Genomic DNA, 16811 nt, shown 5'->3' on the forward strand with positions numbered 1-16811 from the left:
CTGATTATTTTTATAATGTTTTGTTAGATTTGTTAAATTATTATATTAACCCAATAATTTTGGTAAAATTACGATACAAGCTAGAAGTCGGATTACATTTTTTTTCATCTAAAAAAAAAGATAAATTAGTCCTTAGATTAAAGACAAACTAATCATTCTCTTAAAAAATTCATCTATATTTATTAGAAAAAGTTAATTCTTGTATATCAACATGAGATACATATAATATGTTATAAGTAACTGCTTGGTTATTCTGTTAATTACGTCAATTTTAATGGTAAAAATAAATAAAATTTTTAACAAAAATTATCAAATTTTATTTATTATAATAAATACTAAAAGAATAAATAAAATTATAAATAAAATCGAATTTTATTTTATTTATTTTTATCAACTGAACCTAGAAGAAAGAGAAAGAAAAATCAAGTGAAGGACCCTCGATTCTGATACAAAACTTTGTCGTGTTCTGCGCCAGCTCAGCACTCCCGCGTGTCGTGTGGATTTCGCATATGATATTTTCTTTTTATAAAATTAAAATAAAATTTTAATATAATTAAATATGCTCTCCAGCCTGGCTTTAGTCAAAGTCATCCCTTTCCCAACCGTACATTTATTTCTTTCATAATTAAGTTTTTCCCCCTTTCTATTTTATCGGATAAGATCAAATTAATTTTTCCAAATTTTAACTTCCAAAACCGTTTCAGGTTGGTTAGATTAGAAATCGATTAGAGTATCGATTTATAGAAAGTCATTAGGTTGATTAATTTAAGAATTAAAATGGACCAGACAAAAAATCGATTGATCTAGATTCTTTCTGAATTTTCTAGTAACTTATTTAATTGAATTGAACAAATCGATGACCAAAATCAATATTTTCAAGACTAGACCAACTGATTAGATCGAGAACAAATTAATATATGAACAAATTATATTTTGGTCCAAAAAAGAAAATCTTCTATTAAACCCCTTCAAATATAATGTAATTAATAATATTTTAATTTCTAAAAAATTATAATTCAATTCCAATTTCTTCTAAAATAATTTTAATTAAATTGAGGATTAAATCTATTTTTTTAATATTTAATAATTTATCTAATTAAATCAATTTATTGAAAATATTAATAGAGGATTAGGAAATTTGAGGGTTAAACTTCCGTAACAAAATTAGCCATTAGGGAGCGTTAACTTGACGGAGTCAGTTAGGTGGGAACAGCACGTAATCAATATATTTTGATATTTTAGGAGCTGACATTTACAATTATATACGTGTAAGTTATATAAACTTAGAAACCGACGCGTGTCCCATGACAGCTGTATACTAGTAACTGTCTTCCCTGTAAGAATCCTCTTAACAGTTAACGCCCTATCCCCGGTCACCACCTCCTCTTCCACCGGTTCAACCAGTCATGCTTATCCCTTTCCCATATATATATTTATCCTTCTCCTCTTTTCTTCCTTATTCTCTTCTCCCCTCTGCCGCCTCAACCACCGTCGTAACCTTCCCCCTCCTCCTCCGCCGCAGCATTCTCCTCTGTACAGATATGAAATTAGCTTAGATTAAAATTTCTTTGGGGGGTTTTGGGGTTTTCATCTTTGTGATCAGTTCTTTTTTTTCTTTTCAATTTTCCGATGGCTTCTACGAGGAAAGATATGGATCGGATCAAAGGTCCATGGAGTCCAGAAGAAGATGAAGCTTTACAACGTTTAGTACAAACGTACGGGCCAAGGAATTGGACTTTGATAAGTAAATCAATTCCGGGTCGATCCGGGAAATCATGTCGGTTACGATGGTGTAACCAGCTTTCACCGGAAGTTGAACACCGGCCTTTTACCCCCGAAGAAGATGATACTATAATCCGAGCCCATGCTCGAGTCGGTAACAAATGGGCTACCATAGCTCGTTTACTCAACGGCCGTACCGATAACGCCATTAAAAACCACTGGAACTCGACGTTAAAGCGAAAATGCTTGTCGATGACCGAATGTTTTAACGACGATTCCCCTCAGCCGCTTAAACGATCCGCCAGTGTCGGAACCGGCAATCCAAGTAGTCCGTCGGGATCCGATTTGAGTGACTCGAGTTTACCAGCTCCCTCACCGGTTTTCAAAACTGGTTCTGTAGTCCCTTCGAGTCAACATGTTGAAACAGCTTCATCGGCAACCGACCCACCTACTTTACTCAGCCTCTCGTTACCCGGTTCTGACTTTTCCGAACCTGTTTCTCCACCCGGATTCAACCCGACCCAAGTGACCACACAGGCTCCGGCACCGTTCCCAGCTCCGGTGAAGCAGTTTTTCAGTGCCGAGTTTTTTGCAGTAATGAAAGAGATGATAAGAAAAGAAGTGAGGAGTTACATGGCGGGGATTGAGCAAAATGAGCTTTGTTTACAAACGGAAGCTATTAGAAACGCTGTTGTTAAGCGTATTGGAATTAGCAAAATCGAGTAGGGGAAGAAGAGAAAAAAAATGTCTTTTTTTTTTCTTTTTTTTTTTTAAAAAAATTGGTGTTGAGTTATTTTGGTTATAGGAATAATCATTTTGGTAGTGTACAGGGGAAAAATTAGGAGTTAAAAGAAAGGGGAAATAAATATAAAATGGAAATGAGAATGAAAAAGGATGAAGAAAGAAAGGCTCAAAATTTCCATGAACTGATATTGCAAATATTCATTTTTATTTTTTCAGAAGTAATGGTAAAGGAGGGTTTAATTAGAAGCTTTTAAAGTTTTAAGGATTAAGTTGGAATTTAAATTATAATTTTGGGTTTCATTAAGGAAGACAAAGATATCAATAATATTTAAGTTGGGGTTAGTTATAGTTAGATAGGCGATATTATTGGGACACAATCGCTCATATCATGGAAGAGAAAAATAAGAGATTATGGACTTAATTAGTATCCCTACTTGAATTAAAAAATGTTATTGGAAGTTCTCCTTTCTCGTTCTTTTTATAAAATAATTTTATAAATTTTAATTAGTTTTTTTCTTTGATTTCAGACACCCTCTTCAGATTAATTGAAGGAACTTTTACTTATGGATGGATATTAATCCACTATAACGACGGTTTTGAAATTTAAAGAAGAACTTAATAGTCTAAAAATTTTAATAAATTTTTTTTGAATAATTTAGTAACTTATTTTCAAATATTACGGTAATCATTTTATAGCTTTATTCTAGTGACCTAGAGTATATAATTAAATTCTACTCTTGGTAATACCTTCAGTTTTTTCATTTTGGTACCTAGTCACAAGTGATACTTAAATTATATTTTTTTCAAGTTGATATATCTCTGATAGCTAATTTGTTAAATCTATTTTAAAAAGGGATTAATCCATACCTTAGTACTTAAATTATTCCATTCATTTCAAGTTGATACTAATTTTTTTTTCACAAGACATATCTTACCTATTTATACCAGAAATTTCTAACCAATATCCACATCATTTAAACCTAAAAATATAATTTTTAATTCTTTTAATTTCTTTTTCTTTTCCCTTTTGCATTATTTCTCTATTTATTTTTTGTTTGAATTTTTTTCTTTTCTTTTTCTTTCTTCTTCATTTATAATGTTCGGTAATACCAGTCAAATTTGCCTTCCTAAGATTGAGACATTAGTGATTAATTATGTTTCTGAACTTCATTACCTTTTTGCTCTATCTGATGGGATCGAAAATGTTACTTCATTGACCAAAACTTGTATTTCCAGAACTGGATTAGCTAGTCGAATCGATTGGACCAGGAACTGATCGGGTACTAGTCTAAAGATGGATTGAGATGATTGACCTGTGAACCAATACAAATCTATTGAACCAAGCAAAAAAAAAAAACAATTGAACCGATTTTCTTTTCTTTATTTTTTATTTTTAATTTTATGAATTTTTTAATAATTTATTTGATTGAACCGGACAAATTGATCAAACTGGAAACTGATGGCCTAACTAGTTTGACTATTGGTCTAGTTTTTGAAGAAAGACAAATAAAACAAACAAAAAAAGGAAAATATATTTATTATAATTAATAAATATATTCAATGCGAATAAATTATTTTATTATATAATTAAGCAGATTATTTCTACTTTCAACCATTATACTTTGTATATTTAAAATTTAGTCTTATTTTTAATTTTAAGATTTGCATTTCTCTTCTCTTTTGATTTAATAATTTAAGTCCAATTGACATTGATAAAAAATTTTGTTAGTCAAGTGAGTAAAGAAAACTGCTCAAATAAAGACCTATCATTTATGTTCTCGCAAGCTTAAACCCTTGTGAATTTTAAGTACGAATAATCCTTGACTATCAGACCAAATAGGAGAGTTCATATATGTATATTATTAGAGAAACAAACATATATTAGTAAAAAAAAAGGGAAAATTTGAAAACTTTGGATTTAATGTGTGGACTTGGATTGGGCTATGTTGGGTCACTGGGCAAACTTAGAAAACCTATGACCAAGGGTCAAAGCTCTTTAAGTCATTACGACTCGTATAGTTTCAATTTAGGCATAATGTCAAAAATCATCCCTAACATTTACATAATTAATCACTTAGGCCCTTATTCTTCTTTTAAGTATTTTAACCCTCATTGTTTCAATTTTGGTCAAATTGATTTCTTTTTTTTATAGAATTGCTGACGCGGTTGTTAGTTGACTAACGGTCGACAACGTTCAGTGATGTGGCACAACATATGTACATTATTACTAAGGTAGTACTATTTTGTATTATGTACCAAGTTAACAAACAATTAAAATTAATTAATAAATAAAAAAATAAGAAAAAATAATAATGCCTCTTTTTTAATAATCTGATCATAAGTTCTGATCATATCTGTTCTTTTTGACACAATACTTAGAACTACCCATAACCCTTTCCCAACCCATAAATAGGAGGATAATGCGCTTCAGCGTGTTTGAACCTACGTCCTCCTTCAATGGCAACAATACCCATACCAATCGAGTTAAGACTTAAATTTTTAATAGTTTTTAAAAGCATTATTAATATATATTTTTTAACTCATCCTTTTTTCTAGACACAAAAACTTGTTCTTCTCTTAACCACCCCTCATCAAACCCTCTTGATATCCGGCAATGATAAGTTTGAATGTTCAAGCATAGATTCGTCTATTTCGGGGCAATTTTTGGAGAATTCAACTCTGAATTCATGTTTAAAAGCTCAAAAAGAGATTGGATAAGAGTTTTGAAGCAAGGCAAAGTCTGAATTTTTTTTGGAGGAATCAGAATTAAATTGTATGTTTTTAAAGGATTAAATCAAAATTTTATCATTTTAGAAGGTTAAAATATAATTTTATCTTTACTAATTTAAAATATTATAAATTATAAAGGGGATCGGGGCCTATCAGTCCCTGATTTCACCACTATTTTGAAGTTGATCGAACAGCCGACAGTGGCCGACATGGCAGTTTGGTGTCAATTTTTAGGTAAATGGTTGCTGTTTTCTGGGTTTCTTTAGAGAAAAGATGAGCAGAAATTTGAAGAGGGAGAGAGCAAATAAAAAGAAAAGGTTTTGGTGATATTTAATTAGAAAATAAAGGAGAAATTAATTCTTTAAAAGATAAATTATTAAATAAAAATAAATTCTATATAACGGTTCTACCTATTTTATATTGTTCCAAAAACACTCATCTATATGTATTTAATTAAAAGGTGCATTTAAATACTAAAAATAATAAAATAAATAAATGGGATCAAATAATTAGAAAAAAGAAAAAACTAGTAAATCCCCACTAAATGTCTACCAAACAACCCTATTACGGAATTCCTTTAATTCTATAGAATTTTTTTAAGGAAAATTTATTAATTCATTTCATGAATAATATTATATAATTTGTGTCGGGGTGGAATGTAATGAAAGGCAAGCTCAATCAATACAACAAAGGTTTCAGCATCAGTATTAATAGAACATTATGACATGTTGACAATCAGTTTTGTCACAACTCAAGCACGACGTAACTGGAGTGATTGCAAGCACTTAATGCTATAAAGAAATTAGCCTCAGATGGTCTAAAGTGGAGGTGCTCATGGGCCGAGCCAAGCCCGTTTACAAGGCCTAGCCTAAAAAATGGGCTTAAAATTTTATCCAAGCTTGACTCAGATAAAAATGTTAAAACCCGAGCCCGGTCTGACCTGCCCATATTAATTTTTTATATTATTTTTTAAAAAATATAATACATCAAAAATACTAAAAACATTAAAATAAATATTTCCCAACAAATTGAAAATAAATCTAAAAAAATATATACTTAAATAACACTAAGAAATGTGCAACTTAACAAGGAAATGCCTCTAAAATAGTAACAAAATTAACAATAAAACAAGATTTATACAATAATAACAAAATAGTAGCAACATAATAGTGAAATGGTAATAAAATAATGAAAAACAACAAGAAAATAGCAATAAGACAGTAAAAAAAAAAAGAGTCATTTTTTATTTGCATATTCCGGCCAGGCCAGACTCGGGGGCAAAAAAACCTTACCCGAGGCCCGACCTATTTTCTAAACGGAATTTCTTTTACCTAATCTCATTTTTCGAACATATATTTTTACCAAACTCTCTCGTTTTACGAGCATACCTATATTTACAAATTATTACTATAAAAATCCAGTTTTAATGGTGGCTTCCATATAACATCAATTAATTAAATAATCCGTTGACATCTGTTAGCAGCCGTGTTCCTCTGTAAATGAAAATAGTTTTCGATTTTTTCAATTAAGCTTGACTTATATTGGAGTTCTTATAAAAAAAAAAAGTAATAAGATATTAACAACAATTTGACTTAATTAAAAAAATTAATAAATTTATAGAACTAAAATAGTACATCTTTTTCAAGTTTCAATTCTCTACCTATACAAAAACTCAATAATATAGTTTAGATTGTCTTCTCCTCAAATAATTCTGCATTTAATATATAAAATAAAATTAAAAACTAATATTCATCTCTATCATTTTTTATTTTAAATATTCACAATTTTATTAGTCTAATATAATTTTTTTATACAATGTTAGGAGTCGTGATGAAATCACATGATTTGAATTCGTATAAAATAATATCTGATAAAAAGTTTAACCCCCACTACATATAAATCAAGTTACTTTCATCAGTAAATAAATTAGTAAGAAAGTCTTACACAATAAACAAGTATTAAATTCAATTACAACTGAAGCTATAGCTTGTCATTATAAGCGATAGTGATTAATCTCTTCATCATCGTAGCTGTTTTTTGAAAATTTAAATGACTGTTCATGAAATATCTCGCAATCTTATTAAACATACTTTTTTTTTTTTAACCATTACAAGCATACAAATTTGGGGAAGGGATGTAATAGCCAAGACCCGCACCTAGAGTCTTGAGATACAAACATAGTTTACAAATATTTACATTAATCCCTAATGGGGTACAACAATGTAGAAGAAGGGTCTTAACATAATTTGATGATAGTTCCCATTACTAATGGAGATAATCATAATCTGTGGTTCAATGGCTTCCATGTTGAAGCAGCATTTCGACCACTTCCCCCATTGTGGGTCTTTCATCTTTATCTTCCTCAACACAACGAAGTGCTACATTAACCATAATTACCATCTCAGCCTCATCATATATACCTTCAAGCTTGGAATCTATTACCTCATGCTTCCATGTTTCATTCTGTTTGGCTCTTCCCATTTGCTCTCTCACCCAGCCTACTAACGTTCTTTGCCCTTTCGAATTTTCATCATCACTCATTTTGCATCCCATTGCAGGGCTTTTCCCTGTCACTAACTCCAATAAAACGATCCCATAGCTATAGACATCAACTTTGGAAGTAATGGGAAGATTAAAGACCCATTCAGGTGCCATATAACCTCTTGTTCCTCGAATCCTCGAAACTTGCGAATGTTTAACGTCGCCTCTATTTAGCAACCAAGACAAGCCAAAATCCGACACTTTGGGTTGGTATTTAGAGTCTATGAGAATGTTTTGAGGCTTTATATCACAATGGAGAACCCATTCCAAGCATTCTTCATGTAAATAAGCTAAGCCTCTTGCTGTTCCCAAAGCAATATCGAATCTTTTGCGCCAATCAAGTGATTTAAAAGAAAGGGTTTCAGCTAAAGATCCATGTTCCATGTACTCGTACACTAAGAGCCTATGTTTTCCCTCAGCACAATAGCCCCACATCTCTATCAAGTTCATGTGGTTAAGCTTCCCAATGGTGTTTACTTCTGCTAAGAATTCGGCTTCTCCTTTGTTAGCATCCATGAGTCGTTTGATCGCTGCGATTCGACCGTCGGACAACGTTGCTTTGTACACTATTCCACCTGCACCTCTTCCAATCTCTTGTGAGAACTTATTAGTAGCCTTTTTAAGCTCTCCATAGGTGAATTTTCTGAAACCAGTTGTAGCTAAATGGTAGCCTGCATTGGGGCTTGAATTATCGTTGGTTCTAATGAATAAATTCCATACTAACAAAATGGTAATAAACTCAACTCCCCCTATAGCACAAGCTGTCCAAAGAGCAAATCTCAATGACTCATTTTCACTCCTTTTGGTATATTTTCGTTCAAGCTCCTGCACTTCATTAGAACATTGTAACTCAGGATGTTCAACAGTATCAATGTAAGAAGAGACAATAGCTTTAGGCAATTTCACATAGAAATCAGCATTAAAATTAGGTGGTCGATGTCCATTCAACAACTGTGTCTTGGGATAACAATATGTACCATCTGATTCATGTGCTTTAATAAACCTGAATTGAAACCCTTTACAATCACACAACTGCAAACAAATTTGCTTGCAACCTTCCAAGGTGACATTAGTATACAACTTGAAATCATAGCCATAGAATTCAACATGACGGAGCTTTAAGAAACCAAACTGATGATCAGTTTGGTTACAAGGAAGATGAAACTCTGGCTTACAACCAAGAGACCAATCACTAAGATTCTTCAACTTATACCCTGGACTACAACTACAGTCCCTTCCAAAACTAGGAGAATAAATACATATACTGTTTGGTCCACAACATCCATGAACCATACATGGTTGAAGAAAGGCTTGCCATGAAACAACCCAAGCTTTTGTATCTTCACTTAGACTATATAACCTAAGATTACCATCAAAATCCATTTTCAACATCCTTGAGATGTTCAAACCATAATCAGCTGACAAGAAAGTGAAATTATCAGTTGAACTGAAATTACCCCAAGAGTCTAAAACAGCTATTTTGGTGTTATTGAATGTGGATCTTCCAGCTTCCCATCTCAATAGCCATGGACTTGGCCAATAAACACTTGAAAACTCTGGACCTTTGTAGACAAGGCAAAGCACATTATCTGTGTCGAAATACAGCTGATAATAACCCGAAGAGTAATTTCCTTGGCTTCTCCTTGAAACAAGCTTTGAATTCTCATTGAATGGTTGAGAAGGAAGAAGAGTATCCGTGGGTGAATCATAGCTTTGCCATAATATAAGACCTTCCACATCACACAAGATAAGGTTGCCACCATTTTCAAGCTTCAAGTATGAAGGTATAGGTGACATAGTTTTTGTTTCCCATACAATGATATGACCAGCATCTTTTAAAACAAGGTTACCTGATTTTAACAGATAAAGCTTTGAGAATCTACCATTGACTGGTTGATCCCTATTTGCCATCCAAACAATGGTGCAACTGTTGGCATCACAGGTTGGTTTATTGAACCATATGGCAAAGGAATAAGCGTTTTGGCCAACAGGATGGAAACCAGCACTGAAACTTCCATCAGGTGATGTCAAAACATCAGCTGGTGTCTCCACTGAGAGTGATGAGCCTGCCCGAAGACCATCAGAGGATAAAAATGAAGAAAAGCAAAGTAAACCCAAAGACAAAACAAGAGGAATCAATGGTGTAGCCATGGAATTTTTCGTGAAAATGGAGAAAGGCAAGAGTGGTTGAAAGAACAACAGTTTTAGAGGGGTTTTCTGGAAGTATTAGATGAAAATTGATGTGATTGCCTATGTCGTGGAATAGGAATGAAAATGATCTGATTTAATGACGGTTTTATAATTTTTTGAAATTAGAGTGGATTATTGTAGCAGCGGACACCAGAAGACAAATTTAGTGACAACATTGACAAACTTTAGTGTCAAATCATGTAATTAATAAAAGACAGCTAATAAGTAGAGAAAATATCAGTTCCAATTCACACTTGCCGATGGAAACGGCAACTGCAAATTGCAGACGACAACAATTTATTATTTTATTGACATCCACATTCCAATGTATAATAAATACTGAAATTTATATTAGTTGAAAAGATAATGTTTTATATTTTAAAAATTATATTATAAAAAATTATCAATTAAATATTATTTACAGATATAGATATAATTAATGTATTTTATAATTATTTATCGCATTTGATTTATTGATTAAAAGTATTTATCACATCATTAAAGTTGTTGGATCGATCAATTGGTTCGATGTTAAATTAATTTGTTTAAGTCAATTAAATTTATTTTGATAAGTCGATCTAATTATGATTAGAAGTTAATTATTTATGAAAATTTATACTAAATATATGTTGGTGAATAAGCTTGGTTATAGTTAGAAGTTAAATATGTTAAAATTTGATCTAACCTACCTATTCTCAAATCTAAATATTTGGGCTTTCAATCTAGAAACAATTTTCATTTTAGGCTTCGATAATTAAACCTATTGGACCAACCTATTTTGTGTACAAGTTGATATATTATTGGTAAGTTGCAAATTTATTTATAATTTATTCTTAAAATTTTAGCTTAATCCAAATCCATAAAATATTCTATGTTGCAAATATATTATTATATATGTAGAATTTAATATTGACTTGTCATTTTTACATAGTACTTATAAAAATTATATTGAGAGAAGGAGTTGGAGGTTAGTAAAAGTAGTAAAGGTAATGATAAGGAGCAAGGAGTTGAAAAGATGTTAGATAAGGGGGAGTGGAGGTCGCAAGGAAAAGAAGAATGAATAAGTATAAAGGGTATTAGGAGGATCGAGCGGCGGCGTGCATAAAAGGCTAGTCTATATTTAAACTCTTTTAGAAGTTATCCATTTTGCATTAGCAACATTTCCCTGTAAATGTAAAAGAATTGGAAATTTTTATAAATACGAGAAAAAGTAAAACGTGAGAAGAGCAACAACGAAATTAGCTGTTTAAACATTAGTATCTTGTTGATTTGAACTAAGTATGTTGTGAAATGAATGGTTCTTCACGAATCTTGAATTTATTAAGATAAGTGTTAACTCATGACACACGACTAATTTGTGTTCGAATCAAGACTATTTCAATATGGGCACGGACACAGGCCGAACGACGGCATGTGTGTTGAGCTTTTAGCCTCAATTTCTCAATGAGGATACAAGGCAAATTTATATTTAAACCCTCTTAAAAGCTTACCCACTTTGTATTACTACCAAAGGGTAGAGAAAAGAAAGGTTTGTGTTGATGATACACTAGTTGCTGAAACTTTGAGAGAAGGCTTATTAGTAGCTGTTGTACATGATTATAAAAATATTATTTTGGAGTCGAATTCGAAAATGGCTATTGATGAAATACTGATTGAAGGAGATGGCAGCTTAGACCTTTACTTGTGGATATTGATGATTAGGTTTCAAAATGTCATAGGGTTCGTTTGTAAAAGGTGAAGCGTACCGCTAATGAAGCAGCAAATTATCTTGCTAGACATTGCAGGTTTGGATTTGAGGCTGAGGGCTAGGTTAAGAAACCTCTATCCTCGTTGATGTTCATCTTAAGTAAGGATGGCCTTCCTTGCCCGCATTGATTTTTTTGTCTTTGTGGGTTGCAGGGATTTTTATATCTGCTCTCTGTTATCCAGGCTCCTTGTTACGTGGTGTTTTTTTATTGTTCCTTGCTTGCATTGATTTTTATCTTTGGCTAAAGCTATACAGAAGTGTCGATTAAATTTTAACTTAATTGGTATTAGTATGGTTATTAATGCAATAAATATAAGTTTGAGTGTAATAAATATATTTTATATTAAGAGTAAAAAAATATTATGAGTAATTTTAGTCCTATAAAAAACTAACAATACAAAACTAAGGGTGGGTTTGGATGGACGATTGGGTGCTGTGCGGTGCATTTAGCTTACTTTTTCTCTCATGCTACAGTATCACTGCAGTATCTAATTTCACCGTCACCTCTGTTTTTACACTTACCACAGGTAAACGCACCGCCCATCCAAACTCACTTTATGAGTGCAAGCATCTTCCATTTCAGCAATGTGCGGTGTAAATTTTCTTTGGAAGAAACCATGCACGCAATTCACCAAAATGTCTTTCTTTCTCTCTCACTTCTAAAAACCAGAGTTTACAATTTCTTTTTCTTAAGAAAAGTTTATAACTTGAACCAATTTCATAATTGAATGAACAATAAATTACTTAAGTGTCAAAACTGTTTTACATTACTCAGAATCACAAAAACTAGATATGGCAGACTAATTAACCCTACAAAGAATGACCACCCATTGCCCAGCCTCAGCCTGAACTTATTGCAGACATTACAAAAGAATATGATCAACACAAATAGAAAGCATCAAAAATTGAACAAAACAAATAAATAATAATGAACTAAACAAATGCAGCCACTAAAGAATCAATTGCAGGCTTTGCATTGCATGAGATGAGACCGTAGCTTAATGTCCCTTGCCACCAGAACTTGGACCTGAATTGGGGTTGACAGCATCAGTAAATGCATGACCTTTGCCTCCTTCACTTGGACCTGAATTGGGGTTAACAGCATCAGTAAATGCATGACCTTTGCCTCCTGGACTTGGACCTGAGTTGGTGGTGACAGCATCACTATGTGCATGACCTTTGCCACCAGAACTTGGCCCTGAATTGGTGGTGACAGAATCACTAACTGCATGACCTTTGCCTCCTGGACTAGGACCACTGGTCTTGATTCCATCAAGGCTCAAACCATCAAAGAAAGCCTCAATCCCTTCAGCTATGGAGTTGCCTACTCCAACATCATTGAGAGGACGAGCCATAGAAGAAGAAGAGAAAAGCAATGGAGATAGAAGAAGGAAAACAAAGAAGAAAAACTTGAAGTTTCCAGCCATTAGAACCTGTGATGATAAGGTTACTGTAAAGGGTGAGTTTCTTTTCTTTTCTTTTTTCTTACTAAGAAGGCTAAAACTTGATTGTTGATTGGTAAGCTGTGTTGATATGGTTCATATATTGATATATATAGATTTTGGATATACAGTGATCCATGCGGCTTTGTTATTGGTTTTTGAACTGAAATGAGCTGATTGATGATCAAAGACAGAGATCATATAATTTGACCCAACGAAAAGGTCAGTGAGGAGCTTTGAATGGTTGATTGGCCGCCATCTTTCCTTTATTGTGTCAGTGATGAAGTCGTATAATAGTTAATGGGACGTGTGTACAACATATTTTATTTTGGCTTGGCTGCTAAAAATATTGCTTCTTTTTCAAGAAAAGAAAACAGTAATATTTTTTTACAAAAATAAATTATCATTGCATAAAAAAACCTCTTCCATTAAACAATTTTTTATTTAATTTATTATTTATAAATATTTTGTTTTTTATTGATAATAATTTTTAGATTTTTTATAATTTCTTATTTATGGAAAATAAATGTTGTTTATATTCAATTGACCCCATGTTAAAAATTCATTAAGTCAAACTAAAAAGAACTAATGTCATTTGATCTAGGTATCAGCTTCTATAACATAAAACAAATATAAATATTCGAATGGAACCCAAAAATTCGGGTAACTGCACATTAAAATCAAACTCGATAACTAAATGGTATATATCAACTCGTTAATAATCAAGATCTTTAGATTAATTTTATGGATTATATTTCAATGTAGCCAGAGTAGAACTCTAATTTTATAAGTAAAATTAAAAGTCATTGTTTATCTCATTTATTTATTATTAAGATTTTTTAATTTTACAAGTAGAATTTGTCATTATATTTTTAATTAATATTTAAAAATTAAAAATATATAAATAAATATCAAATAATAATTTAATTATTTGTAATTATCTATTATTAGAATTTGGGTTATATAGTTGACTATCAATGAGTGGGTCTGGATGGGCGGTACGTTTACTTGTAACTGGTGTAAAAACAACGATAACAATAAGAACATATACTATAATAATACTATAACGTGAAACAAAAAATAAACTAAACGTACCGCATCTAATTGCCATCTAAATTCACCTAGTATCAAGTTATTGTCTACTTTATCCAAGAAAATGAGTTATGTGAAAAAACAATTTGCTTTATTTCCTATAAACGTCATTAAAAAAGGGTTTGCGTAATTGACTGCATAATAGAACTCTTTTTTTTATTTAACTTTTGATATTTCAAAAAGCAGGTGCTAAAGCCTATAAGCCTAATGAGCTAGCTCTATGCTACACATGAGACCGACCTATAAATAAATAAATAGATAATTGCACCAAACATTTTTTAACTGTAATTTTTACCCTAAATTTTAAATAATTTTAATTACATTTTTAAATTATCGAGATTGAATTAATAAAGTCTTTTTATTATTAAAATAGTTATTTTAATTCTTAAATGAGACAATAGATTTTATGCAACAGCTAAAAATGGGTGTTGTAAATATTTTAATTTTGAAGTTTTTGATATTTTATCATTCACTCTCTTTTTTCTGACTTTATTTTATTTTTAGTTTTTACTTATAAAAATTATGATGCATCATTTTACTTTTTCTTTAGTTTTTATTTTAAATCATATCACATATATAAGATTTATCGTGTCATTTACCAATTAAATTAACAATTTTAATAATGAAAGGATACGATAGTTTAGAGATGTAATGAAATATTTTGAAGTTTGAGACTAAATTTAGAATAAAAATCGTAATTAGAGGTTGTTTAGTACAATTAAATCATAAATAAAATAAATAAATAAGTTGTGATTTTTTTATCTAAGATTTTTAGTTTTTATACTTTAATTACTATTAAAAATATTTTTTTGGGTAAATATTTGATCTTTTTCTAAACTTTCTCAGATGAATTTCATTTTTAATGTCAAAGCTCCACTTTTGATTTTCCAGGAAGCTATTGAAAATGAGAAATATGAAGCAATGAGAAGTGTTAAAATTTGAATTGGACTGTTGAATTTGGTATGAAAATGCTAATGGTTGCTGTCAATTTTGCTAGTAGCCTTGAAATTGGTGTCAAAATTCATGTGAACATGGTAAGCTATTATTAATGTAATGTTTAATATAAAAATAATTTTAATTATTTATTAATAATATTAATTAAAACAACCTATTAACAATTTATTTAAATATAATTTATAAAAATAATAATATTACTAACTTATTTTTTTTTCTATACAATACAAGCTTAAACTCACACATGCACACACTACACTGCCACACAGGCAATTTTATAAATTAAATTTTAATCTCGAGTATAAATATATAAATTTACTTTAGCCAATAAATTTACCAATATTTTTTTTATGATATTAGAAATATATATAATGCCCATTATTTAACCATACATATGTTCTTCTATTTATTATTTTAATAAATATTATTAATACAATGTTTAAACTAAAAACTAAAAAATAATTTTATCAATAATATTAATTAAAAATATATTAAAAGTTACTATTTTATTAAAAGAAAAAAATTACTCAACACTTACAACATACAAATTATTATTGTAGAACTGAAATAACATTATCATTTAATACGTTTAGAAAGTAACTAGTTTATTTACATTGCTTTTGCAGAGATCAAGACTAAACAATTACAAGTGCCATCATTTGTTTATGGTATGAGACCAATCTTATTTGGGGTTCGAGTCGAGAGTGGTATTCAAGTAAATCATTCTCAATAATGATTCACTTCTACTTCTTCCAATCGCTTGTTGATACAAAAATATATTTATTAGAATATCATATATATATATTGTATAACTCACGCACCATCAGAAGGTATCGTAAAAAATACTAATAATACAAAAATAGTTCAACAACTTCAAGCTCTCCGTAAGGCAAATGGCCAATTGGATGCTTACACAATTAACCCTCATTTGGAATTTGACTAAAATTGAACTTTCCATTAGAGTCTACCATACACCAAAGAAGTAAAAGAAGTTCGAGGAGCATGCTAAACAATGACATATTTTTAGGGTTTGAATTCAATCTACAAGTTTCTACTTTATTTGTCATGAAAATATCCCTTTTGGATCCTACAAGGAAATTGCCAAATATGTTCCCAATTCATGAATGTCCAAGCAGCCAGCCAGCCTCCACCAGTCTTCACAAACACAAAGGAATAGATACAAGTAATAGTGTCACAATTTTGGTTTCAAAGTTGATGGTTTAAGCATAGAATGGAAAAGTTAGTCAAATTATAACAGTTGGTTTGATGAATAATGGCTATGTTTGACACCATTTTATGTGGAAAAAGCTTGGGACCTAACACCAATAAACCATGGAATTCCATGCAAAGTTGGAGGGGTTTATTTATTTATTTACTAAAGTAGTACATGAGTGAGTATGAAAAATCGATTTTTGAAAAATCGATTTACTTTAAAGAGAAGCAAAAACGATTTTTAAGAAATCGATTTTCTAATTTCTATGCATTGGTCAAATTAGTTGAAAATTTGGTTTTTGAAATACTGATTTCCTAATTTCTATGCATGACTCAAATAATATTAGAAAGAGAAATCAAGATGTATGTTTATATTAATCGAAAATGATTTCCCTCTCCACTCATAAAATATGCACTACTTCGATAAATAATAAAAA

General features: G+C 30.9%; 3 protein-coding genes across 3 annotated transcripts; 1 reads left to right on the plus strand and 2 right to left on the minus strand.

The window, feature by feature from the left end:
• The first annotated feature begins 1228 nt into the window (after positions 1–1228).
• Positions 1229–2712, plus strand: LOC107930596 (transcription factor MYB73). The gene has a single exon (XM_016862264.2). The coding sequence runs from the start codon at positions 1630–1632 to the stop codon at positions 2446–2448; it is 819 nt and encodes a 272-aa protein (XP_016717753.2). The 5' UTR covers positions 1229–1629; the 3' UTR covers positions 2449–2712.
• Positions 2713–7252: 4540 nt separating this feature from the next.
• Positions 7253–10044, minus strand: LOC107930535 (putative receptor protein kinase ZmPK1). Its single transcript, XM_041094969.1, has one exon. The coding sequence runs from the start codon at positions 9886–9888 to the stop codon at positions 7489–7491; it is 2400 nt and encodes a 799-aa protein (XP_040950903.1). The 5' UTR covers positions 9889–10044; the 3' UTR covers positions 7253–7488.
• A 2386-nt stretch (positions 10045–12430) lies between these two features.
• LOC121218181 (dermokine) lies at positions 12431–13313 on the minus strand. Its single transcript, XM_041094970.1, has one exon. It carries the CDS (start codon positions 13099–13101, stop codon positions 12673–12675), a length of 429 nt encoding a protein of 142 aa, XP_040950904.1. The 5' UTR covers positions 13102–13313; the 3' UTR covers positions 12431–12672.
• Between the last annotated feature and the right edge of the window lie 3498 nt (positions 13314–16811).

Source organism: Gossypium hirsutum, chromosome D06 (genome assembly GCF_007990345.1).
Source record: "Gossypium hirsutum isolate 1008001.06 chromosome D06, Gossypium_hirsutum_v2.1, whole genome shotgun sequence".
Taxonomy (NCBI): Eukaryota; Viridiplantae; Streptophyta; class Magnoliopsida; order Malvales; family Malvaceae; genus Gossypium; species Gossypium hirsutum.

Bases quoted from the DNA above. Each gene is read 5' to 3' on its own strand.
- LOC107930596 (XM_016862264.2), top strand. From the start codon at position 1,630: ATGGCTTCTACGAGGAAAGATATGGATCGGATCAAAGGTCCATGGAGT.
- LOC107930535 (XM_041094969.1), bottom strand. From the start codon at position 9,888: ATGGCTACACCATTGATTCCTCTTGTTTTGTCTTTGGGTTTACTTTGC.
- LOC121218181 (XM_041094970.1), bottom strand. From the start codon at position 13,101: ATGGCTGGAAACTTCAAGTTTTTCTTCTTTGTTTTCCTTCTTCTATCT.